A 26,690-nucleotide genomic window follows, 5' to 3' on the forward strand; every position below is an offset into this window, starting at 1 on the left:
ATTTGAGTATAGCATGTTACACAAGCACAGCAACTGTATTTTGCTAGCAAGAGGGTGGGCTTTAACATACTGTGTGAACCCAGCTAAATTGGGCCTTCATTAGATCCCAAATCATAAAAAGCATGCCCTTTGGAATCCGGTTAGAATATAATTATTGAAAAGATGACAATCCTCCCCCAGCAGAAGTCTGAAAACTGAAGTTAGGTATTGATGAGTGTTGTTTTATCCTTTTTTTTTTTGTTTCCTCTCATTCAGTTGCTTATATTCATCTCATTTAATTTCAAGGAGCCTTGGTAGTACAGTGGTCTAAGGCACCCTGTTATTAAGCTGGTTATTAAGACCAGCTGCCTGCAATTACTGCAGGTTCGAATCTCGCCAAGGCTCAAGGTTGACTCAGCCTTCCATCCTTTCTAAGGTAGGTAAATTGAGGACCCAGTTTGTGGGGGCAATAAGCTGACTTTGTATAAATATACAAAAGGATGAAGGCTATTGCTGAGCACATTGTAAGCCACCCTGAGTCTCCGGAGAAAGGCGGCATATAAATCAAATAAAAAAAAAAAAGAAAAAAAAAGAAAACCGTATGCCAATTTAGGCCATCTGATGCTTTCAGAAATGGAATAATAATTTTATATATATATATATATATATGCATATTCTTTCTAGCCAGGTTTTACCTATGTAAACTTAGTTGTTCTTCAGCCCTAGGTTCTGTGAAATCTCATTCACAAGTTCTTGGGCCCTTTTTCTGCTGACAAACTGCAACTCTGTGTTGCTTCCTGTATATGTATGTATGTATGTATGTATGTATGTATGTATGTATGTATATGTATATATGTATATGTACATATATATATATATATATATATATATATATATATATATATATATATATATTAAGCCGCTTGATGCTGTTGTGACATTTGTGTGCATAGTTAAGCGGTACCCACATGCACACACATCCAACTTTCTCCTCTTGCTTTTTGTCACTAGCTTGTGAATGAGCAACAAGAAAGCCGCCCCCTGCTGAGTCCTTCTATAGATGACTTTCTTTGCGAAACCAAATCAGAAGCCATTGCACGTCCGGTGACATCAAATACAGCAGGTAACAGCTCTTTGATTCACTCTTATTCGGTTGCGGTTCGTTTCCAAATGCTGCCCGATGTTTGTTTCACTGCCTACTGCTTTTTGAAGCTCCACGCCACAAACAACAGAGATTTTCTTTCGTTTTGCGGGGGAAGAAACCAGTGAGTTCTTAATGGCACGTGGGCTAGAAAGTCATGATTATAGCTTGTGATATTTGATACTGTTCAACCATGTCCAGAAAAATGGAAAACCAATGAGAATCAGTGAGGCTTGCGAAAGAAAGGGCTGCTTTATGCATATATACAGACACAGAACTTGGCATGTGAGATGAAAGGTATATTCTTAGACAGGGTGGATAAAAATCAATGATTTTTTTTAAAAAAATCAAAAAAATCAGATTTTTTTATTTAAATCGGATTTTTTTATTTAAATCAGATTTTTTTTATTTTTATTGAATTTATTTTAATAAAAAACTTTTGGGGTAAAAATCTATCATAAGATAGTTTTCTATTTAAGATACATAAATAATTTAGTTTATTCAGCATGAAATGGAGCTTAGTTATGTACCATGAGGCTGTATATTCTGCAACACTGGAACTATCGGTGAGTCAACAGTGGGTCAAAGGAGTAGCAGAGATGACAGTTGCTCTTTAAAAATTATGATTTAAATCAAGTTGATTTAAATCAAGCCTTTTTACTAGTGATTTAAATCATGATTTAAATTGTGATTTAAATCAACTCGATTTAAATCAAATCCACCCTGTTCTTAGATATTCATATCATTGGTTTCTCCTGAAACAAAATGTTATGGGCTAATCATAGAGCTGGGGTTCTGGATAGAATACATTTTTCATCTGGCATATGAAGATAGTTTTGATGCTAAATAAAGTTCACTGTTGCTTTTAAAAAAATTCAGTATAAATGTAAGGGGGGGGAATGCGAGTAGCATAAAAATCTGGGTTTTGACAAACAAGGTGTGAAGACAAGTTGCTTGGCTCCTGTTGCTGTTTAGCAAGTCAGGTCAGACTGGATAAAAATATCATGATGCCAAGAGATTTCTCTCTAGAAGAGAAGAGGACAATAATTGAATAGAATAACAGAGTTGGAAGGGACCTTGGAGGTCTTCTAGTCCAACCCTATTCAAATCCCTCGACCTGGACTGATGGGGTTTTAAGGGTTAAATTTTAAGTTTTTTTAGATTTTAGTTTTTATTTTGTATTGTGGCTTGTGTTTTTATTATTGTGAGCCGCCCTGAGTCCATTGGGAGATAGGGTGGCATATAAGCCGAATAAAAATAAATAAATAAATAAAATAAACCCAATGCCCAGGCAGGAAACCCTACGCCATTTCAGACAAATGGTTATCCAACATCTTCTTAAAAATTTCCAGTGTTGGAACATTCACAACTTCTGGAGGCAAGTTGTTCTACTTATTAATTGTTCTAACTGTCAGGAAAATTCTCCTTAGTTCTAGGTTGCTTCTCTCCTTGATTAGTTTCCACCCGCTGCTTCTTGTTCTACCCTCAAGTGCTTTGGAGAATAGCTTGACTCCCTCTTCTTTGTGGCAACCCCTAGGATATTGGAACACGGCTATCTTGTCTCCCCTAGTCCTTCTTTTCCTTAAACTAGACATACTCAGTTCCTGCAACCGACTATTCCAGGCAAAAGGTCGCTATATCCGCACAATTTCATGGCCATTCTCTTTGCAAAGATTTCCAAGAAATCTCATTTTAAAGAAGTTAGGAGTGCATTTCTGCAAAGTCAAGAGAGAGGGGGGAGGGAGAGAAGGGGGGAGGGAGGGAGGGAGACACAGAGAAAGAGAGAGATTCACAAGAAAACTAGCGGTGATGGAAAAGGTGAAAGACTCATAAAGGAAATTTTAAGAGGTTCAGGAGCCATTAGTACTCCATAAATGCAAAAGCTTTTTTCCTAAGATTTGAAGGCAATTTTACAACAGTAAATGTAAAATCTCACATTCACCCGATGGCAACACCTGAGAAAATCTTCTCCATAATCTTCGGAAGTTACTGCAAGTTGTTTTAGCCATCCTTCTCCAACCCAACATCCTTGAGATGATATTTGTCCTATACGGACTAGAAAATGTGAAATTTGCAATCCAACTCATCTGGGGTGAACCAAAGAGGAGAACACTGTGGAACCTGTAGATTCTATGTAAGATTTTTTTTTTTCATAGCCTGATACCCTCCAAGTGTCATTCTTAGAATTCCCAACCATCATGCAATCCCAACAAATCTTGGCTACAGAAGGAAATGTAATGGCAACATCCAGTCCTCCTAAAACATTTTTGCTTAGTTATTTCACTTAGCTTAGTCTAATAGGCACATAATTGCCTCATATATTCCAAATGAGATTGTCCATCAAATCACATATGCATTCTGAGTGGCAAGAACCCTCTAAGGGTTGTGTGGTGTGTGTATGCGTGTGTGTAGGACCTGGTAAGATTGAACCACAAACCATTTGCATGCAAGGGATGCCTTATGTATGCATCCAGATGAGGTGATTTGAATACAAGGTTGCAAATAAATTAATCTCTACTCCCAGCTGTCATTGGGGAAATACACCTTTGCATATTGGATTTACAAACAGTATCAAATTTAGATGGACTTTTAAGGCTTTTTAGTCTTATCCAGCCTTCCCCACAAAGCTGGATCTGGTTTTTGACAAAAAGAAAAAAGAAGAAAGAAAGAATGTGCTTTACAACAGGATAAACTTTTTCTGTCCTCTCATTCATTTCTGGTTTCTCCAACGATATTTGCAGACACACATTGAATATGACCTTTTTACCCTCTATTTTACATAATCAAATGAGTATGGTAGGACAATAATTTCAAACGGGCCTCCAAAGAGGGAACCAGAAAGAACTGAAGATCCCAATTAAAGGAGAAGAACACTTAAATGTGACTAACTAATACTGAATGAAGCAAGATATTTTAACATTGGATATGTTGAAGGTTAAGTTTGAACAATGGATTCAGAAGTTAATGTTAAGCCTGCCTCTATAATAGATTGTGTTTATAGATGTTATGAAAGAAGAAAAAGTTTTATGTGACAAGATTGAGACTGATCTGAAAAGGGACTTACAAATGACAGGAATGATACAGAAAAAGATGCTACACTAGACATACGAAAGTAATCAACTGAGGTCTTAATAGAGCCTTGATAGTACAGTGGTTTAATGCACCCTGTTATTAACACAGCTGCCTGCAATTTCTGCTGGTTCAAATCTCTCCAAGGCTCAAGGTTGACTCAGCCTTCCATCCTTTCTAAGGTAGGTGAAATGAGGACCCAGTTTGTGGGGGCAATAAGCTGACTTTGTATAAAATATACAAAAGAATGAAGGCTATTGCTTAACGCATTGTAAACCGCCCTGAGTCTCCAGAGAAGGGCAGCATATAAATCAAATTAAAAAAAAAAAATAATCAAAAGGGATATGCAAATAATGAACCAAGGGAGTAACTTCATCTTCCTATATTGAATTTAACAAGGAGGCTTATTAAAGCCTTAAAGAATTGTGTGAAAAAAGACAAAGAAAAAAGAAATCAAAGTCTATTTGAAGAAATTAAAGATCAAGATTGTTAAAAGTAGAAGAAATGGATATATTTATTTGATCAAGGTCAAAATAGATATGCTGTTATTTTGGGTAACTCTTAATGGGCTTTTGTTGATCAGACTGAAATGATAAGGTTTTAGGGATTTGCTCAGAGAGAAAAGATGAGCGGTATGGTGACCTAATGGTGAAGACATTGTCTTTTCACTTGGAAGGTTGAAAGTTTAATTCTAGGTAGCAGCGGATGTTTCTCTCCTAGGTCGAAAAGAAAAAAATATCTGCTGGGAACTCCTCATAGGCATCAAGAAGGGCATCCAGCCAGTAAACATTCAGCTCCATCCAGTTGCTCCAACTCTACCACAAATTAAGGGATTGCAGTATCATAAGAAGGGAGTCTTTTAAAAAGAGAGTTTATATACAGTAGATAAAAAATAGGATATGGGGAAAAGTTAATAATTGTTGTATTTTAAGAGAAGGTGATAAATTACTAAAATTGTTTATGCTTGTGATGAAGGGGAAAATGATTTGTTTATTATATTTATTTCCTTGTTCTTTACTGTACACTTATTTTTTCCTTCTTTTCTGCATTTTTAAGCTTCCCTTTTTTTCAGTTTGTATTTTTGGAATTGTAATTTTTAATAAAGTTACTTTTTAAAAAAAGAGTTCATCCAAAAGGAAAACAATGTACCTGATTATTTTATTAGAATATAATTATTCTAATCATTCACCTGAATGACAGGTAAGATAAGGCCAGAGAATAATGAAGACATGTCAGTGTCTTTTTTTTTAAACTACACGGATCTTAAGACTTGTGCCACTGCTATTTTGGGCTATAGGTCAGTCCCAGAGGTGGGCTTCAGCAGGTTCTGACCAGTTCTGGAGAACCAGTAGCAGAAATTTTGAGTAGTTCGGAGAACCAGTAGTAAAAATTCTGACTGGCCCCTCCCCCATCTATTCTCTGCCTCCCAAGTCCCAGCTGATTGGGAGGAAATGAGGATTTTGCAGTATCCTTCTCCCGGAGTGGGGTAGGAATGGAGATTTTACAGTATCCTTCCCCTGCCATGCCCACCAAGCCACACCCACCAAGCCATGCCACGCCCACCAAGCCATGCCACGCCCACCAAGCCACGCCCACAGAACCGGTAGTAAAAAAATTTGAATCCCACCACTGGTCGGTCTTTTTGTAGGATTCAATCCCCTACCATTGCCTACTTGATTCCAGCCTTTTAAAAATAGTGTGCATACCCAGGTAGTCCTCGACTTACAACAGTTCGTTTAATGACTGTGCAAAGTTACAACAGCACTGAAAAAAGTGGACTTACCATTGTTTTTCACAGTTGCAACCTTTGCAGCATCCCCATGGCCATGTAATCAACATTCAGATGCTTGGCAACTGGTTCATACTTATGACCGTTGTAGCGTCCCGGGGTCATGTGATTACCTTTTGCGGATCTTCTGACAAGCAAAGTCAGTGGGGAAGCCAGATTCACTTAACAACCAGATTACTAATTTACCAACTGCAGTGATTCACTCAACAATGGTGGCAAGAAAATGGGGGCAGAAAATGGGGGCAAAACTCACTTAACAAATGTCTCACTTAACAACAGAAATTGGGGGCTCAATTGTGGTCAAGGACTGCCTGTAGTATCCTTTCTTGCTGATTCCTGATACTGAAATTTTGATGAACGTTTATACAAGGAATGTGTCATCGTGCCAGGCTTCCATTTAACAGTTCTAAACAAAATAGCAGTTTTCTGATTGATATTTATAGAAATAGCTCAATGGGGTATGGACAAACTGAAAAAGTGTTTATAATAGGACTCAGGTTCTACTGTGATATACCTGTATTTGCCACCTTGTTTCTGCTTGAAGCATGTTATACTCCGTAAGCGAACCTTGAGAATAACTTGCTGTAATCGAATTATATAATTTTAGGGTTCACTTAAAACTACTGCAGGTGAAAATTAACACAAAGCAGGGAATATGTAACATATTTTTTGGAGTATAAGATGCACCTTTTCCCCCCAAAAAAGAGGGTGAAAATCTGGGTGCGTCTTATACTCCAAATGTAGCCCCACCCGGCTTCTCAAAGGAAGGTTTCAGAGGCTGAAAAAAGCATCAGAAATGAAGCTTCAGAAAAGAAGCCCCCAAACAGAGCTTCAGAGGCTTTTTTTCTGAAGCTCTGTTTCGGAGGCTTTCAGAGGCAGGGGAAAAAGCAAAAAAAAAGCAAGGCACAGAACTCACAACCAAGGAACCTTTTGCTAAAATTCACCTCTGGATACAGCTGATTGGGGGTATTCCTGGAGGTCGATCCAACTGCCAATCAGTTTTTTTCTTATTTTCCTCCCTAAAAACTAAGGTGTGTCTTATACACCAATGGGTCTTACACTCTGAAAAATACGGTAATTAGGATATCCCTAATTATCTCTAATATCACTGGTTTAAAAATCAAAGACTTTCAATATGATGAAAAAGAGTAATATAAATCCTTTCTTCTCAACCTCTTTGCTGAAAAAAATCACATTCCACGATTGTGTTTATTCCAGATTTATTTATTATTTGTCATTTATTTAGAAAACTTATATTGCTGCCTACTCACCTTGAATAGTGATTCAAGGCAGCTTACAAGGATATAAAAACAGCATATAAAAGAAATAAAAAGAAAAATAATAACATAATAATCTTAACCATCCCAAATTAAAGAGATAACAGCTGCATTTACACCACATGCTTGGGTATTAACTACAGCTTGATTTTTATTTCTGCATGTTGAGTGACTCCAATCAACTTAATTTATGATCCAGTGGCTGTGCTTGCGACACACTTAAACCAAGTTACAGCATCAACCCATTTTCTTAGTTCTCAAAATGCATTAAACCCTAGATTGACCAAATCAGCTGGGACCTCATTACACATTAAACCACATAAGCACCCAATACAAACTAGACATAGCGTGTTGTGCAAATGAATCTGCTAAGTCATTACCATCCCTCATAAGTAAGGTTGATTAAGTGGGTTGTCTAAATCCTTACCAACCATGATTGAGTAGGTTGGATTAAGTGGGTTGGCTAAATCCTTACCAACCATGATTGAGTAGGTTGGATTAAGTGGGTTGGCTAAATCATTACCAACCATGATTGAGTAGGTTGGATTAAGTGGGTTGGCTAAATCATTACCAATCATGATTAGGTAGGTTGACATGATTATAAGTTCCATGTATCATGCCAACCCTCAAAACAAATTAACATAAAACAAATGCCTTGAGGAATAGCTTTGGGAATTTTATAAGAGCTTTGTTGAGAAATGAGGATGGCTGGACAATCTTCAAAGCCACAAGGACCTTGGCCTTCAATCTAAATTGCTAATGAGCACCTAAAAATATGTGACCTTCGTGTCGCTCTTGCAACTGCCCCTTTCTTTTAAATTGCTCGCTTCATAATCTCCAATGCAAATCTTTGAGTGAATATTTTGACATTGGCCATGTTGCCAAGGTTAAACCATACATGACTAACGTCTTCCTGTAACGAAAAACAAAATCCCAAATTTGAGAACGCTGAAACGCCCCCCCACCCCCAAAAGAAAGTCAGTCAACACCGACCATAAGATTTAAAGCCTTCCATTGAAATAACGGGCTTTAAAATTTTCATTTTTGGAATCATTCTGAAGCCTAAGGAGATGGGTTTGAAAGATTAAAAAAGTATAAAGAGAAAATGACCTAGAAGTGAAATAAAAATTATATAACTTCACAACATAGCTTTTATTAATCCTATCCTTAGTACTAGATAATTATCTGCATGGACATTCCTAATTAATGCAGACACTTAAAATATGTGGAAATTGACAGAGTTCATTAAATGTTATGGGCACAATTGGTTCAGTTTTTCATTTGGAATCTTATCAGTATCTTATTTTATTGAATCCTTCAGTCTCCTTAGCAAGGGACTGCTTTGTGCAGCCATTTTGTCATGTTTCTACATTAATTTAAGTCCCTGCTGAAATAGTATGGAATCATCAGCTGACTAAATGTGAGGAAAATTATTGATAATTAAGGACTCGTGGCTGGGATCACATCCATGGACACTTTTGGGTTACCCTCAGTTCTTCTATCGTCTCAAGGTATCAGGGTTAGGGTTAAAGCAAGAAATTTCATTTGGCTAGCCCCACGGGTGGGCTTCAAAAATTTTAGCAAGGAGTTCTCTGCTCAGTTGCTGGGTGGGCATGGTCATGGTGGATGTGGCCTAGTCGGCCTCCTGCACCATAGTGAGGGGGGGCGTTTTTGCCCTCCCTGGGCTCCAGGGACTTTCCTCAAACCTCCAGGAAGGTGAAACCAGCCTCCCCAGAAACGGGCCTGTTTCCAACCTTCCCGAACTTCCGGTAGGCCTGTTTTTTGCCCTCCCCGAGCCTCCACGCGCGCCCTGCACTTACCTGCATTCAAAATGGGCCGCGTGGGGGCTCCTGGGAGAAGCAGGGTGTGGTGGGAGGGGCCAGCCAGGAGTGGGATTTGGGAACTGCACAGAAACTGCAAGTTCGGATTCTCCGAACTGCACAGAATCTTAGTTAGAGGTTCTCCCGAACCCCTGAGAACCCCCAGCAGCCCACCTCTAAATAATATAATTTATTATTTATTTATGAGCTCATGAGGTCTTAGAAGCTAAGAGAATCACCTGACTGGTATTTTCATAGGAAAATTTCCAGTGTGTTTTGTGGCCACACTGGGAAAACACAGGAGGAGATAGTAGCAAACCATCTAAATAAATTTTAGGACAACCACACTACTGTATCAGATTTATTGAAGAGGTTACTTAAATTGCCTGGAGCAAAGAAAAAAAATAATTAAAAGAAGAATGGATGGTTTTGATTAGTGGGGTAGGAGCCCCTGTGCTGATTCCCTTATGTAAATCATTACTGTGGAACTGCCACGCACTTATACTGGAAAGTATAAAAGGTAAATATGGTAATTTTTCTTGAAGTCTAAAAAGTAAATATGGTAATGTTTGTGATCTATAACAGGGCTCTCCAACCTTAGCAACTTTAAGACTTATGGACTTCAACTTGAACTCAACTTGAACTTGAGTTCAACTTGAACTTCAATTGGAGTTCAACTTGAGTTGAAGTCCACAAATCTTAAAGTTGTCAAGGTTGGAGACCCCTGATCTATAATAAACATAAATCATGCGTGTAAGTAGGGAATTCAATTAGAGAGTCATCATTCTTTCCTATAGACCTTGTTTTTTCAGTCCAAACTTGAGATACAGGAATCTACCCTCCCTTGCCAACACAAATGCACACACACAGAGAGAAACACAAACACAGACACAACCACACAACCACACACACACAAACATACTGTGTTTCCCCAAAAATAAGATCCTGTCTTATATTTTTTTGAACCCTGAAATAAGTGCTTGGCCTTATTGCCATGCGCTCAAAAGCCCAATTGGGCTTATTATCAGGTGATGTCTTATTTTGGGGAAACAGGGTAATTATCCTATGTTACATTTAGTTTGGATTCCACCTTGACAAAGCCAAGGAAAACTCAGCGTATTTTTTCAAACGTTGGAGTTACAAAGCATTGCGAAGGTATTAAAATGACAGGTTTTTCTTCACGATGGCCCTGTGTTAGTTCTTTCAACAGGTCTGGATCTCCTCGACCTCAGTGAACCTGTTTCCCAAACCCAAAGCAAAGTGAAGAAGCGGGAGAATTCCTCAAGAGGGGAGAGCTTGAAAGGATCGACCCTCAGAAGGAAGACTGACAAACCAGATCTTATCTGTGTGGACACCGAACAGAAGATCCAACCACTCAAGGTTCCAGAGAAATCATTGGATTTAGGTATGTAGCTTTTTCTGGAGGCATCTGCAACAGGGACCATGATCAGGAAGGTGGTAGACAGAGCATTGAATTGCTATACATATCCACCATCTTAGGGGCAACGATGGCCCTGTGATTAAAGACACTGAGCCTGTCAACGGGAAAACTGACAGCCCAGGTTGGAGGCCCAAGTACTGCATGACAGGGTGATCTCCCATTACTTGTCCCAGCTCCTGCCAACCCAGCAGTTCAAAAGCATGCAAATGCGAGTAGATAAATAGGTACCACTTCGGGGGGGAAGGTAACAGTGTTCCACGCACCTCGGCCAGGGGTAGGATTCTACTGGAGGGATCAGTTCTTAAAGGACCCATTGGACTGTAAGACTTGAACATTCAAGAAACAGGTTGGGATATTAACTGGTGGCCTAACCTAATATTTAGCCTGTTTAGCTCTTGGGATTGAGAAGTCAAGCATAGGAAAAAAATATCTTGCACCATTTCACAGGTACAAATAACAGTGGTTACTTTAAATAGCGATCCCACACCAAAGAACTGTACCACAGTATGTGGACTGTTAATGTGAAGATTGAGAAGATGATGTTCAAACCCTTTAAAGAGGACCTACAGATGATCCCATTTCCTCCATGTTAGTTTTTTCAATAACCTTTCCCAACCTGGTACCCTTCGGATGGGCTAGATTAGAAGTCCCATGTTTCTGTCTAGGGTAGGATGATAGGAGTTGTATAGGAGTTCCACACATGTGGAAGGGATCCAGCTGGAAGAGACAGCATACAGAAAGCAGGGCCTTCACAGCTGTGGCCTCTAATGATCTACAGCTTTTCCAAGGCTCTTTCTCTAGCCGGTTTTATGGATCAGGAAAAGAAGCCATTCTTTTTCAGAGACCTTTTTATTTCACCAAGCTGGTCTGGCCTAACCTTTCCCATTCTTTTTTTAATGTAAATTTTAATTTGTTCTTAACCTGGGTTTTTAAATTTGTCTTGGGCTAAATTGATTTAATTCGATTTTACTTCTGCTCTTAATTTTTGTATTTTACGTGTTTTATTCTGTGCCTGTTCACCGCCCTGAGTCCTTTGGGAGTAGGGCGGTATACAAATTAAATAAAATGAAAATAAAATGAAGAGAATATCTTCAATTTGTTAATCTGGTTCATCTGCTGGTCTTTGAAATTACTTCACTGTGTTCACACAAGCTTAACCAACCTGTTAAATTAAGTGTGCATTTTCTAAATGTACACATTATTCCTACAACACTGTCAAACTATTTAGTAAGACTATTACTATTATTATTATTCTCATCTTTCCTATTACTTATCTCCTTTTCTACTTATAACTTGGTTCCTTGCATCTTTACAATTTATATTGTTTTATTACTTTTCTAGTATGATTTATGTTGACTGCTTCTTTAGTATCTTATGACTATCACTAAGAGTTGTATCTTATGACTTATGACGAATGTATTTTTATGATGACTATGATCATGATTTATCACTTACAGCTTTTATGTACAATGAGAGCTTATGCACCGAAGACAAATTTCGTGTGTGTCCAATCACACTTGGCCAATAAAGAATTATATTCTACTCTATGCTATGCTACGCTTTGCTATGCTACACTATGCTATGCTACTATTATTCTATTCTATTATTATTCTATTCTATTCTGTTTTCTATTCTGTTGTACTCTACTCTACTCTACTTTTCTCTATTATATTACATTTTATATTGAACTGTAAACCTGTCTGGGTCTGTGCTTCACCCAACCCAAATAAAATGCACCTAAGTTTAACTCTAACCAAGTTTAGCAGTTGGTGCTAATGCAGCCACCAAGTTGTTATCCCACAACTGTTTAAAGCTGTTGTGTGAAGACATTTATTGTATTCTCTATTGCAGCAGCACCAGCATACATAAAAATCACAGAGGAGGGAGCTTGGGACAATTTCCTCCTTTCTTGGTTTTACGGGAAAGAAATCTATTTCTCAGCTGCCCTTTTCCTGCGCTGAGTTAGCTAACCTTTCTGAAATAGAAAAGCTATTCAGGGTTGGCCTTAATTCATGCTGAAATAAAAGATCACCATCCCAGTCCAGAGAATAGGCTGAACCAAGAAGTCAAATAAAGATTTTGGAAGAAAGGAGTACAGGGCAGTCCTTGATTTACAACAGTTTGTTTAGTGAATGTTCAAAATTACAACGGCACTGAAAAATGTGACTTACGACTGTTTTTCAGTTACGACCTTTGCAGCATCCCCATGATCATGTGATCAACATTCAGATGATTGGCAACTGGTTCGTATTTATGACCGTTGTTGTGTCCCAAGGTCATGTGATCACCTCTTGCGACCTTCTGACAAGCAAAGACAGTGAGGAAAGCCAGATTCACTGAACAACTGGCTTACTAACTTATCAACTGTAACAATTCACTTAACAGTGGCAAGAAAAGTTGTGAAATGGGGCAAAACCCACTTAACAAATGTCTCACTTAACAACAGAAATGTTGGGCTCAATTGTGGTTATAAATTGAGGATTAGGGTAGTCCTCGATGTTGGGCTCAATTGTGATCGCAAGTCGAGGACTACCCTAGTCCTCAATTTGCAACCGCAATTGAGCCCAACATTTCGGTTGCCGAAGGAGATATTTGTTAAGTAAAATGGGGCATTTTTGATGCATTTTACAGTCTTTCTTCCCACGCTTGTTAAGTGAAGCAGTCATTAAGTAAGTAACAATTGTTAAGTGAATCTGAACTTCCCCATTTACTTTGCCTGTCAGAAGGTTGCAAAAGGTGATCCCATGATCCCAGGATAATACAGAGATCCTAAAAATGAACCAGTTGGCAAGCTTCCAAATTTTGATCATGTGACCATGAGGAGGCTGCCACGCCCAATGAAAGAAACAAAATTTTAAGAAGTTATGATATTTACGTAGTTACTTACCAAGCACATCTAAATTATATTAAAGTAACCAAAATATCTTTACAATCCCCAAGGAATGTCACAGCTTTTTTAAAAAATAATTTTTATTAAACAGTTTAAAAAGAAAAAAGAAATTTTTACGATTTTCTTCTTTTCAACATTTTCACATCAGTAAGCATTTCTTACATATCCATTTTTCTCCCTTACTTCAATTTACGATTTATACGTATGATTCTAGTTTGATTTATATACATAAAGATAACAATGTACTCAATTTCAATCGTACATTCTGTGTCCGTTCCATTTCCACTTGTTTGTTACTACATTTCAACTCCTATATCTTCCTCATTCACTCTTTCCTTGCCTTTTATACTTCTCCTCTAACCATTCATACCATTTGTCCCATACCAGGGGTCTGCAACCTTAAACACTCAAAGAGCCATTAGGACCCGTTTCCCACAGAAAAGAAAACACCAGGAGCCACAAAACCTGGGTGGGCGTGGCCAACTCGACATCACTCACTTCCACCAGTCACATCACCCCCTAGCCATGCTTACCCAGCCGGTCATTAGGGCAGAGAACCAGTTGTTAAAAAACACTGGGAATCACAAAACCCTTTTGATCTCTCCCTCCCTCCTTCCCTCCCCCCTCTCTCTGTATCTCTCTGTCTCTGCCCTGGCCGCTTCTCCATCCCCCACCGTCACCCTTACCTTCTCAGGACAGGCAAGGAGTGACTGGGAGGGGAGGGCAAGAGGCGGGGCTAGCCAGTGGTGGGATCACCCGACAGGAATCCACAGCAGAGGGCCCAAAGATCTGCATGTGGCTCCGGAGCCCCAGGTTGTTGACACCCATCCCATACCATGTAGTATTCTGTTTCCTCCTTTTCTTGTATTTCTTTTGTGAACTTGTCCATCTCTGCACACTCCAAAACTTTTCCAATCAAATTTTCTTCTGTTGGTGTATTATTATTTTTTCAATTTTGTGCATATATTATTCTTGCCGCTGTTGTAATATCTATAATTAAATATTGTAAATTTTTTGGTCATATTCCTAACAAAAATATTTCTGGCTTCATCTCTATACGTTGTCTGATTATCTCTTCTAAATATATTCTAATTTTACTCCAATATTGTTTTACCTTGGGGCACATCCACCACATGTGGTAGTATGTTCCCTGACTTTGTTTACATTTCCAGCACAATTTTGAGCACCCCTAATGTTTGGAAATTGAAAGTTGAAAAATTTGACATGCCCTACCTGAGCGCAACAGTTGCAAGTGTGAAAAACAGTCATAAGTCATTTTTTTCAATGCCATTATAACTTTGAACGGTCACTAAACAATTGTAAGTCAAGGACTATCTCTAGCTAGCCACTCTTGTGTTGCTGTTCCTAAGAAAACTACATGACGTTGAGCTCAACTGAAGAGAGTCTTGATACAGTATATACTTTTCTTCTGAAAATTCATTTTCTTTTACCTTATCCAGTCAATATCCAGGCTCAACTAGAAAAATGGGATGAAGTCAAGCATCGTGGAGAAAAAGCTGGCAAAGGTTCTTCAGGTGCTGAGAGAAAATCATCATCTTCTAAAGCTCCATCAAAAGAATTTGTGTGGTAATTTGTACTTTTAACTTTATCTGAGGCCAATCTTGTTATTGGGTGAGATGAATCATCCTACCTCATTTTACCTTTACCATCCTAACAGTGAGAACAATATCAACAAGTGGAACAGTTTGCCTTCAGAAGTTGTGGGTGCTCCATCACTGGAAGCTTTCAAGAAGAGACTGGACAACCACTTGTCTGAAATATTTTACGGTCTCCTGATTGAGCAGGGGGTTGGATTAGAAGACCTCCAAGGTCCATTCCAACTTTGTTATTCTGTTATTGTACAGATTCTGGGCAACCTGTGGTTAATTCCTTAGCCATACACCATTCATAGCCTGCCATCACACACCTGCAATTTAGTTGACTATCATGCCCATAAGGAGATCACCCAAACCAATAGGAAAGCAAAGAAAAGCCCAGAATAAGACATGGTGTGCATTGAATAATAATAATAATAATAATAATAATAATAATAATAATAATAATAATAATAACAACAACAACAACAACAACTACTACTACTACTACTACTACTACTACTACTACTATTATTATTATTATTATTATTATTATTATTATTATTATTATTATTATTATTATTATTTTAGAAATTCTAAAATTGCCGGACTTGAACATTTTGACTCTACAAAAAACCACCTTACTCGGAACAGCTTACATCCTCCGACGATACCTTAACAGTTCCTAGGTCCTTGGTTAGGACTCGAGCTGCTGAGCTATTAACCAGCCTCAAAGGCTGTGAATCTCACTAAAGATTAAATAATAATAATAATAATAATAATAATAATAATAATAGTAATAATAATAATAATAATAATAATAATAATAATAATAATAATAATAATAATAATAATAATAATAATACACTACTGGAAGAGAACCAGGAAAACAAAGAGAAATACTTGTTAATATTTCAAGTTAAGCATGATCTGAACATAAAATTCTAACAAATCCATGGACTCATTCTTACAATCACTTGTATTTTAGTCACCTTGAGGATGGACAGGTGTGTAGCTTTTCAGACTCATTGGAGTTAGGGGGTTCTAAAATTGGATGGATGAAGGAATGGATGGAAGATAGATAGATAGATAGATAGATAGATAGATAGATAGATAGATAGATAGATAGATAAGAGAGAGAGATAAGAGATGATAGATGGGTAATAGATGATAGATAGGTAATAGATAGATGATAGATAAGAGAGATAATGCCTAGAAGGTAAATGGATGGATGGATGGATGGATGGATGGATGGATGGATGGATGGAAAAGATAGATAGATAGATAGATAGATAGATAGATAGATAGATAGATAGATAGATAGATAGATAGATATAGAAGAGAGAGAGAGAGAGATAAGCGATGATAGATGGGTAATAGATGATAGATAAGTAATAGATGATAGATAGGTAATAGGTAGATGATAGATAAGAGAGATGATGCCTAGAAGGTAAATGGATGGATGGATGGATGGAGGGAAAATAGAGATAGATAGATAGATAGATAGATAGATAGATAGATAGATAGATAGATAGATAGATAAGAGATGATAGATGGGTAATAGATGATAGATAGGTAATAGGTAGGTAATAGATAGATGATAGATAAGAGAGATGATGCCTAGAAGGTAAATGGATGGATGGATCGAAAATAGAAATAGATAGATGAGAGAGAGAGAGAGAGAGAGAGAGAGAGAGAGAGAGAGAGAGATGATAAATAAGTGATAGATGAGAGATGAGAGAGAAATGACAGCTAGAAGATGGATGGATGGATGGATGGATGGATGGATGGACAGAGAAGATTGATAGATAGATAGATAGCTGGGGCGGAGAATTTTCTTTAAAGTCAGAAGCAGCACATGTTGTAAGTATTGTGAACTTAGCAAATGACCAATTCACTAATCAAGATAGAAATCAGAATACCGTTGCTTTCCACATTCACACTTCAGAGTTTGCAGTCCATTTCTCTTTACAACATGCATAAATGAGGGGGAGGGCACAGTGCTCTCCTCTACCCTCACTCAAATCCTCTTGCAGCTGAATGCTGAGAACTTGGGGCCTTTCTTGTATTTCTGCTATCCATTTTTTGCCCTGAATTTTGTTTACTGCGAAAGGGCTTAGAACCATGATTTGGAAGTGATGTAATCAAGGCCAGCTATGTTGGTGTTGCAGTCTGAGGATGTACAATTTTGTTCTTTTATAGGTTGGCAGAAAACAGGTCCCAGCCTGAACTGGCCACCAGTAAAACCACATTAGAATCTATTTCAACCACGGATTTAGAATTAGCCCCCGCACCAAAGGTAAGAGGAGTCATTTATTTCAACTAGTCATGTTTTGAAGCAGGCCAAAATTGTATATTCCAGATAATACTCATATTTTGCAAATCAGTAATATTAATCCTGATAGCTGCATCATTATGAATGCTATTAGTAATATTAATAGTATTTGACATTCAATGTAATATTTTTATGATGCACTTATAAAAGCAATCCAGGATCTACAGGTACAACGTACAGCGACTTAACAACCACAATTGAGCCCAAAATTTCTGCTGCTAAGGGAGACAGTTGTTAAGTGAGTTTTGCCCCATTTTACGAACTTTCTTGCCACAGTTGTTCAGTGAATCATTGCAACTGCTAAGTTAGCAAAGTTGCTCCTTTTCTCATATTGTGTATTTGCACGTTACGGAAGGCAAATTATACCAGGGGTGAAATCCAGCAGGTTCTGACAGGTTCTGGCGAACCGGTAGCGGAAATTTTGACTAGTTTGGAGAACTGGCAAATACCACCTCTGGCTGGCCCCAGGAGTGGGGAGGGAATGGAGATTTTGCAGTATCCTTCCCCCAGGAGTGGGGTGGGAATGGAGATTTTGCAGTATCCTTCCCCTGCCATGCCCACCAAGCCAGGCCCACCAAGCCACACCACACCACGCCCACCAAGCTACGCCCACAGAACATTTCCTCCCGATCAGCTGGGACTCGGGAGGCAGAGAATAGATGGGGGCAGGGCCAGTCAGAGATGGTATTTACCGGTTCTCCGGCAAACTAAAATTTTGAACTACTGGTTCTCCAGCACTGGTTAGAACCTGCTGAATACCATCTCTGCACCGAGCTCAGTGTTTTATGCACTCTGGCAACCCTTTACAACCCAGTAACCACAAGAATAATAATGATCCAAAGTAAAATCATGTAAACACATGTAGTTTTCCCCCCATTTGTTGGAAAGACATCTGGTTAATGAGTTTGACCTCAGAGAAGTATTGAAACCATGGGCTTAGTAAAGCCAATATTTTCAGGTGGCTTATCCCTGCATTGAAAGTTGAAATTTCTTTTCACCCTGTCCTTGAGTTTAGAAAAGGGTTTTTATTTTAAATAAAAATAAACTTATAAACTTGCATTGTACTTGTTCCCATGGGAGGATTCCAAAGAAAGAGCCGGAACAAAGGAAAAAGGAATAGTTTTAGAATAGAAATAGGAATCGACAAATCACGACTGCCTGGTCAAAGTGGAAAATGAAAACAGTGGGGGGCTTAGAAGCTGAGATTGATGAGAAAATGTTTGATATGGGCTTCACTGCTGTTGATAAAGAACTGGGCAATGGCTTCACTTCAAGCAAAGTGAAGACTGATGGAGATTAACAACGAGAGATAGCTTGGCCTTTGGCCACCAATATTGTTGGTAGGCAGCCATGATTCCAGCTTTCATCTAGCAAAGTACTGTATTTTTCCCGAGTATAAGACGCACCGGACTATAAGACGCACCTACCTTTTTTGGTGAGGAAAACAAGAAAAAGAAATCTGCCTCTGCCTCCCAGCAATTCTGCCTCGTTGCAGCAAACAGCAAACAGCCTGCTTTACTTTCATTTTCGTTTTCAGCATAGCTTGATTAGCACAAGCAAAAAAAAAAAAATCTGCTCCCAGCAATTTACCTCCTTGCAGCAAGCAGCAGAGGCCCACGCAGCAATAGGCAATGGCAATCCCTGCAGCCTGAAACAGCTGAATGTCGGGGATAATCAACTTGTGCTAATTAGGCTGTGCTGAAGCTGAAATGGGCTGTTTCTTCTTGCTGCAAGGAGGTAAATTGCTGGGAGGCAGAGGCCAAAGGGTGAGGGCCAGTATGTGGGAGGGGCTACATTCGGTGTATAAGACGCACCCAAATTTTCACCCCCTTTTAGGTGGGAAAAGGTGTGTCTTATACTCCGAAAAATATGGTACTTTTTACTCTATTCAAAATATTTTTTTCTCCAAGCACTTGTGAGGGAGGGGAACATGACTTGGATTTTGTAACTTGCTAACTAACAAAGTTACCTTGTATTTATTGTGGCCTGTCAGCTCTCAGCAGAGCTAGCTGCAGAGTCAAATGAGGAAGAGGTTGAGAGAGAGCCAGGACCAGCTTCGGAGTCTTTGGAAAGCTCTGATAAGGAAACAGCATCAGAGACAGAGGTACAGCCAGGGCCTTCCATTCTCCCCCAGGTCGAGAGCAGCTGTCTTTGGTGCCTGAGCTGAGTGAGGAGGTGGAACAGAGGGGGCCCATCTCCTTTTTGCGACCTTCTGACAAGCAAAATCAGTGGAGAAACCAGATTCACATACCAACCGTGTCACTAATTTAACCACTGCAGTGTGTTCTGTCCCCGTCCCCACACACACACAAACAGCCTGCCGGGGGTTAAAGAATTACTTGGCACACACGAGGTTCGTTATCAGGAACTTGGCAGCAATATGATAACCGTCTGCCAAGTGCTTTACTTCAAGAAGAGGGAGTGTTCCTTCACCAGATAATCACCAACAAATACACACAGTTTTCAAAAACAGTCCAGCTCAAACAGAAACCTTCAGCAGATTCAGGCATTGTACAAAGTGACTAGCCAGAAGTTAGCTTTGTCCGTCACAGAGTCTAAATGGCCCCCACACTCTCTTATATAGCCTGTGGGGTGTGGTCCAGTGACTCAGCTTAATCCCTGGCACGCCTCCTCATCTGCTGCAAACGTTTATCTCACCTTCGTTGGCGTGGATCCAGGAACGACTTATTTATTTATTTATTTATTTATTTATTTATTAAATTTTTATACCGCCCCCTCTCCCGAAGGACTCGGGGCGGTGAACAGCCAAAATTAAAAACACACAATACAAATATTAAAATACATTAAAACAGAATTAAATTATCTTAGGCTTCTCCAATTTAAAACCCCATTACCCATAAAATTCACCAATTAAAAAATTTTTTTTTAACCCAGCCCGGCTTGCTGAAATAAAAACGTCTTCAGGGCCCGGCGGAAGGTCCGGAGATCCGGGATTAGTCGTATCCCTGGGGGCAGTTCATTCCAGAGGGCGGGTGCCCCCACAGAGAAGGCTCTTCCCCGGGGGGTCGCCAGCCGACATTGCCTGACAGACGGCACCCTGAGGAGACCCTCTCTGTGGGAGCGTGTTGGCCGGTGGGAGGTTATCGGAGGCAGAAGGTGGTCTCGTAAATAACTGGGTCCTAAGCCATGGAGCGCTTTGAAGATGAGAACCAACACCTTGAAGCGCACTCGGAAGACCACCGGAAGCCAATGCAGCTCGCGCAGGAGAGGTGTCACGTGGGAGCGCCATGCCGCCCCCATAAGTACCCGCGCGGCCGCATTCTGCACCAGTTGGAGCCTCCGAGTGCTCCTCAAGGGGAGCCCCATGTAGAGAGCATTACAGTAGTCAAGGCGGGAAGTAACGAGGGCATGAGTGACCGTGCATAGGGAGTCCCGATCCAGAAAGGGGCGCAACTGGCGTATCAGGCGAACCTGATAGAAAGCCCCCCTGGCCACGGCCGTCAAATGCTCTTCTAAGGACAGCCGTGCGTCCAGGAGGACACCCAAGTTACGCACCCTCTCCGTGGGGGCCAATGTCTCGCCCCCAATAGTCAGCGATGGCACCAGCTGACTATATCGGGACGCCGGCAGCCACAGCCACTCAGTCTTGGAGGGATTGAGTCGGAGCCTGTTCCGCCCCATCCAGACCCGCACCGCCTCCAGGCACCGGGACATCACTTCAAGGGCATCGTTGGGGTGGTCTGGGGTGGAGATGTACAGCTGGGTGTCATCAGCGTACAGATGGCACTGCACCCCAAAACCACGGATGATCTCGCCCAGCGGCTTCACATAAATGTTGAACAGGAGAGGCGAGAGGACCGACCCTTGTGGCACCCCACAAACCAAGTGCCTTGAGGTCGACCTCTGCCCTCCAGCCAACACAGACTGCGACCTGTCGGAGAGATAGGAGGAGAACCACCGTAAAACAGTGCCTCCCACTCCCAACCCCTCCAACCGGCGCAGCATGATACCATGGTCGATGGTATCAAAAGCCGCTGAGAGATCTAATAGGACCAGAACAGAGGAGCAACCTCTGTCCCGAGCCCTCCAGAGATCATCAACCAACGCGACCAATGCCGTTTCCGTGCTGTACCCGGGCCTGAAGCCGGACTGGAACGGATCTAGATAGACGGTTTCCTCCAGGTACTGGGGGAGCTGTCGCGCAACCACACTCTCAACAACCTTCGCCAAAAAGCGAAGGTTGGAAACTGGACGATAGTTTGCTAAAACAGCTGGGTCCAGAGAGGGCTTCTTGAGGAGGGGCCTCACCACCGCCTCTTTCAAGGCGGGAGGCAAGAACCCCTCACTCAAGGAAGCGTTTATAATCCTCTGGAGCCAGCCTCGTGTAACCTCCCGGGTAGCCAGCACCAACCAGGAGGGACACGGGTCCAATAAACATGTGGTTGCGTTCAACCTCCCCAGCATCCTGTCCACGTCCTCGGGAGTCACAGGGTCAAACTCATCCCAGATAACCGTCTCAAGACAGACCTCGGACAACCCGCCCGTACCTACCCAGTCGGAGTCCAAGCCTTCCCGAATCTGAGCGACTTTATCGTGCAGATAATGCGCAAAATCCTCAGCACGACCTTGCAAGGGGTCTTCCCGCGCTCCCAGATGGAGAAGGGAGCGAGTCACCCTAAACAAGGCAGCTGGGCGATTTTCTGCCGACGCGATAAGAGCGGAAAAGTAATTACACTTCGCCGCCTTTATCGCCACTAAGTAGGTCTTGATATAAGACCTCACTAGTGTACGGTCAGATTCGGAGCGACTGGCCCTCCAACTACTCTCTAGGCATCTTTTCCGGCGTTTCATCCCCCTCAGCTCCTCGGAGAACCAAGGAGCTGGGCAGATTCGGCGCCGGGTCAGAGGCCGCAAAGGCACGACCCGATCTAAAGCACCAGCGGCCGCCCTATCCCAGGCGGTCACCAGGTCCTCAGTCGAGTCGCGTGCCAGAGTCTCAGGAAATGGCCCAAGCTCCATTCGGAACCTATCAGGATCCATCAGGCGCCTGGGGCGGAACCACCTAATTGGTTCCGCCTCCTTATCACCGTCATCGCTGTCATCGGAGACACCTGGCTTCTGGTCAATCTCCTCCCCCTCGGCAGACACCTGAGGCATTGCCAGAGAGGAGGGGCCTGGAGAGGGAGGCCTGGCCGGCTCCTCTCCTTCATGTTCGGAGCCTTCTTCCTCCGATAAGATGGGCTCGGGGATCGGAGCCACAACACAGTGATTCACTTAACAAATGTGGCAAGTAAAGTCACAAAATGGGGCAAAACTCACTTAACAAATTTCTCACTTAGCAATATACATTTTGGGCTCAATTGTGATCATAACACCTGAAGGCCAGACAAGGAACAATGGATGGAAACTGAAGAGAGATTCAACCTAGAAATAAGGAGAATTTTTCTGACAGTGAGAACAATCAACCCATGGAACAGTTTGCCTCAGACGTTGTAGGAGCTTCATCACTGGAAGCTTTCAAGAAGAGACTGGGCTGCCATCTGTCAGAAATTGTGTAGGGTGTCCTGCTTGGATAGGGGTTGGACTAGATGACCTACAAGGTCCCTTACAATTCTGTTAATCTGTTAATCTGACTACCTGTAATTGAGAGTAGAATAAGAAAATGTCCTAAAAAAAAATAACAGCTTCACAGTTCCTAGCCCAAATATCACAACTGTGCAAATTGAAGAGGTGGCCGCATCTATTTATGTATGGCTTATCTTGAAAGCTGAGTGGGGTCACCTTGGTTAGTATTTGAGTAGGAAGCTATTGGGGAACTATCAGACTAATCCATAAGATAAAAAACGAAAAGCACAAGGAAGGAATAACAAACTGTTGTTAGGAATCGTTTGAAGTTGGCCAGCTATAGTAAATTTAAATAAAGAAATGCTTTTTTTATATATTCAAGTGCTGCTAAGGAAAATGCATGGATGCAATCACTAGGAGATTAAGCTCAGTTTGAAAATATCTTTATTCCAGATACAAACCTCAATTTAGCCCTAAGCATTGAACTGATTCTGATTCTTTCAATGGATATCATGCTTCAGTTTGCCTTATTTTCTGACTGTGATGTTCTTTCAGAGCCGGTCAACCAAAGAGCAATGTTGGGGAAGACCACTCCTGTCCCGAAATCATTCCATGGAAGAGGAATTTGAACGCGCTAAGGCTGCCGTTGAGGTATTCCTTGGCATTTCAAGAACTAGTTCAATTGGAACGAGAAACCATTTCCTGCAATAGGCCACTTGCATTCCACTCAGCTGTGGTGGACATTGATTAAAAACACAATAGCAATAGTGCTTAGACTTATATACTGCTTCACAGGGATTTTAGAATGTAAGTAAATATGTAAAAAGTACGGTAAATGACTGAAATTTAAAACAAAATTTTTTGCTAAGACTTATATGCTGGCCCAATCAAATGATGACCCTAAGCAGCTTATACTCTTCATTACAGTATTAAGATTCAAATGCAATTAAATCAAATCCCAAGCCACAAAGAGCACATCAATAAAATTGTAATGCAATCCCCGGATGCTACTGCTTCAAGAGCATCTTAATCTTCCCCACTGTCTGAAAGAGCCAGATGTTGGCTGTTACCAAGGAGGTCAGAGATATTTTTTTCCTTTAGCAAGAGAGCAAGAATCTACTAATCGTTGTCTCTGTCCTGCTAGTATTCTACGTGCATCGAATATTTCACAGAGCAACAAATTATGAAAGATGTTAAAATGTATGGGCTGTGGTCCAAATCTGACTCACGTAAAACAACCACATCACTTTGAAGATATAACCAGTGGTGGGATTCAGCCGGTTCGGGTCAGTTCGCGCAAACTGGTTGTTAAATTGCTAGCTGGCTCCACCTCTCCCTGCCCCACCCCTTCCAGGAGTCCCCATGTGCCCCATTTTGGCTCCCAGGTAAGTGCAGTGAGGCCTACTAGGCCCAAAACGGGGTGCGAGATGGTATATTTGCTAACTTAAGTGGATATAGCTATATATTTAGATAGAAATAGAAATGTCAGGGGACTGTAAAAACCATGATTAAATTTAACAGGGGCATAAGTACCATAGGACCAAAATGACTCTTAAAGGGCAAGTGTGATTTTACCCTTATCTAATAATATTGGATGCATGTGTAAAATGGCCAGTGGGTTTTTTGTTAAATGGAAGTACACATGCATAAAATGGAGGAGAGATTGTTGTCTCTTAGATCCAACATCCACTCGACTGACGAAGTCCAATGCATTGAAGGTTTATTGTATCTGCAAGGGGAAAGCTGGAACATTAAAAAAAAAAAAGAAATTAAAATAAAAAGAAGGTCAGGCAGCAGCGGGTACCACTTTGAAGATGCTGTGTTGCATTTCTTCTCCATCCTATAATCCTGAACCATTTCACTCTGTGGTGGGATCCAACCTGTTCGCACCACTTCTGCCGAGCCCCTCCCCGCCCCTCCCCTTCCAGAAGTCCCCACGTGCCCCATTTTGGCTCCCAGGGGGCTGCAGGGAAGCCTACTAGGCCCAAAACGGAGCGCAGGGGGTGGTGCCCCCCCAGCCTGTTTTTGCTCCCAAGGGGGTGCAGGAGGGCCGAGTGCTGCCTGTCACACCCACTGGCCACACCCACCATGGCCACGCCCACTCAGCCTGTCATTAGGGGCAGAGAACTGGTTGTTAAATTATTTGAATCCCACCACTGGATCTTACATAATTTTTATTAACATAAATACAGAATGTCCTGGGTACCAAACGGCAGCCCTGTGCCAAAGCATAACCAGAGCTTAAATTGCATTGCAAAGACGACACCGAAAAAGGCAGACACAATGAAAATTACAGCATGGTGTGATTATTAATAATCCATTAGGTAAACATATCAGTGTGACCTTATTATTATTTATTCCTTCTTGCTAGGTCAGCATGCTAGCCGTCTTCCTTCTTTCATTTCCTTTCACTTGTCTGAGGCATTATAGAACTGTATCCCAAAACATGACAATTTGAGCCTTTTCATTTGTGGCTCAAGTGACATTCTGGATTGATTTGTTTTGTGATCGATTTGTGTGTTTCCTTGGCTGTTCATGGTATTCTCAGCAAGTCTTTTCCAATAACAAAGTTCATAAGCATCAGTGCACGTTCTAGCTGGCTTCTTCAAAATCCAATTTTCACTTCCGTAGAGTGTTATGGGGAAAACCTTTATTACAGCCCCAATTCCAAGCTTACTCTCTGTATTCAATATGAAACAAAGCAAAAAAAAAATTTCTGGAGACCTTTGCAAACGGACAGGAAGGGATTGAACTTAATCACAGGGTGTGTTTGCTGATAAAATTAGAAATTAATTACTTTCATGGCAGTTTTCAAAGGAGAAAACCAGGAGGAAAATGTCCCGTCTCTTCAACTCCTCTCCCCCCTATCAGCTAGAAGGAATTGCTTGTTAAGAAAATATCTCCATTAAATACATGGCACTAAAATAATTCAAACCTGGGCATGTTTGCAAACAGTAAATTGAATTAAAGCAATGTAAATATGTGAGGCTGGAGTGGTGCTAAATATCTCCCTAAACACCTAATTTTCCTCTTTCTCATAATTACAAATGTGCCCCTTGTGCTTCTATTTGAAGTCTAGCAGATACTGAACTGAACTGTGTGCCATGTTCTTAATAAGCAAGTACAGTTTGGATTTCCAGAACTTGTCACTGTCTCACAAGTAACCAGGTGCAGCACATAACCTTCCACAACACTCCCCTATAACATCAACCCCATAGTTCCATGATAGCGAATGTATGGCACGCGAAGCCATGTCGCCTGGCACGCATGGCCTTGCCTGTTTGTCTTCTGGGTTTCTGGTGTGCATGCACATGCAACGATCAGGTATCCTTTGTGCACGCGGCAGTGCTGAAAACTGGTATGTGCGGCCAGGCTGATTGTCGGGCGTGCATGAACCTGGAAGTTCAGCTTTTCCGGAGCGTGATCCCTTCGCGCACGCAGCAGTACCAAAACCCGGCCTGCGCATGCACGCCAGCCAGCTGAACATGCGCACTAGAACCCGGAAGTTCAGCTTTTCTGGAGACACCTGACTTAAATGCTGCTGCAAAAAAAAAAATTCCTAAAATTGTGCTCAGTCATGTGATGACCTACTTAATGACTGTCACAATATATGGCCATAATTGTGGGCTCAATTATGGTTCCAAGTCAAGGACTACCTGCAATATTTTGAATACTTTAGGTGGTTTTTTTTTTTTTTCCTTTTCCTTTCTATAAATGCAAATTTTAAGAAAGAAAAGTTGATGCAAACACAATCCCATAGGCAGAGGGGAATTAAAAACAGCTGCCATATTGACTTTTTTGACCCCATTTGTGGCTACCATTGCACAC

At 41.0% G+C, this 26,690-nt stretch overlaps 1 protein-coding gene across 1 annotated transcript in view; it reads left to right on the forward strand.

Annotated features, from left to right (window-relative positions):
* Nucleotides 1–26,690, forward strand: part of PEX5L (peroxisomal biogenesis factor 5 like) — a 66,137-nt gene that overhangs the window by 24,485 nt on the left and 14,962 nt on the right. Inside the window, exons 3-7 of the mRNA XM_070945077.1 lie at nt 991–1,102; nt 10,274–10,480; nt 14,867–14,993; nt 17,204–17,300; nt 23,418–23,513. Of these exons, the coding sequence (XP_070801178.1) occupies nt 991–1,102; nt 10,274–10,480; nt 14,867–14,993; nt 17,204–17,300; nt 23,418–23,513 (639 nt within the window). The remainder of the gene's footprint in view (nt 1–990; nt 1,103–10,273; nt 10,481–14,866; nt 14,994–17,203; nt 17,301–23,417; nt 23,514–26,690) is intronic.

The sequence above is a fragment of the Pituophis catenifer genome, unplaced genomic scaffold (assembly GCF_029215685.1).
Source record: "Pituophis catenifer annectens isolate HBS135680 unplaced genomic scaffold, rPitCat1.0.hap2 SCAF_6, whole genome shotgun sequence".
Classification (NCBI taxonomy): Eukaryota; Metazoa; Chordata; class Lepidosauria; order Squamata; family Colubridae; genus Pituophis; species Pituophis catenifer.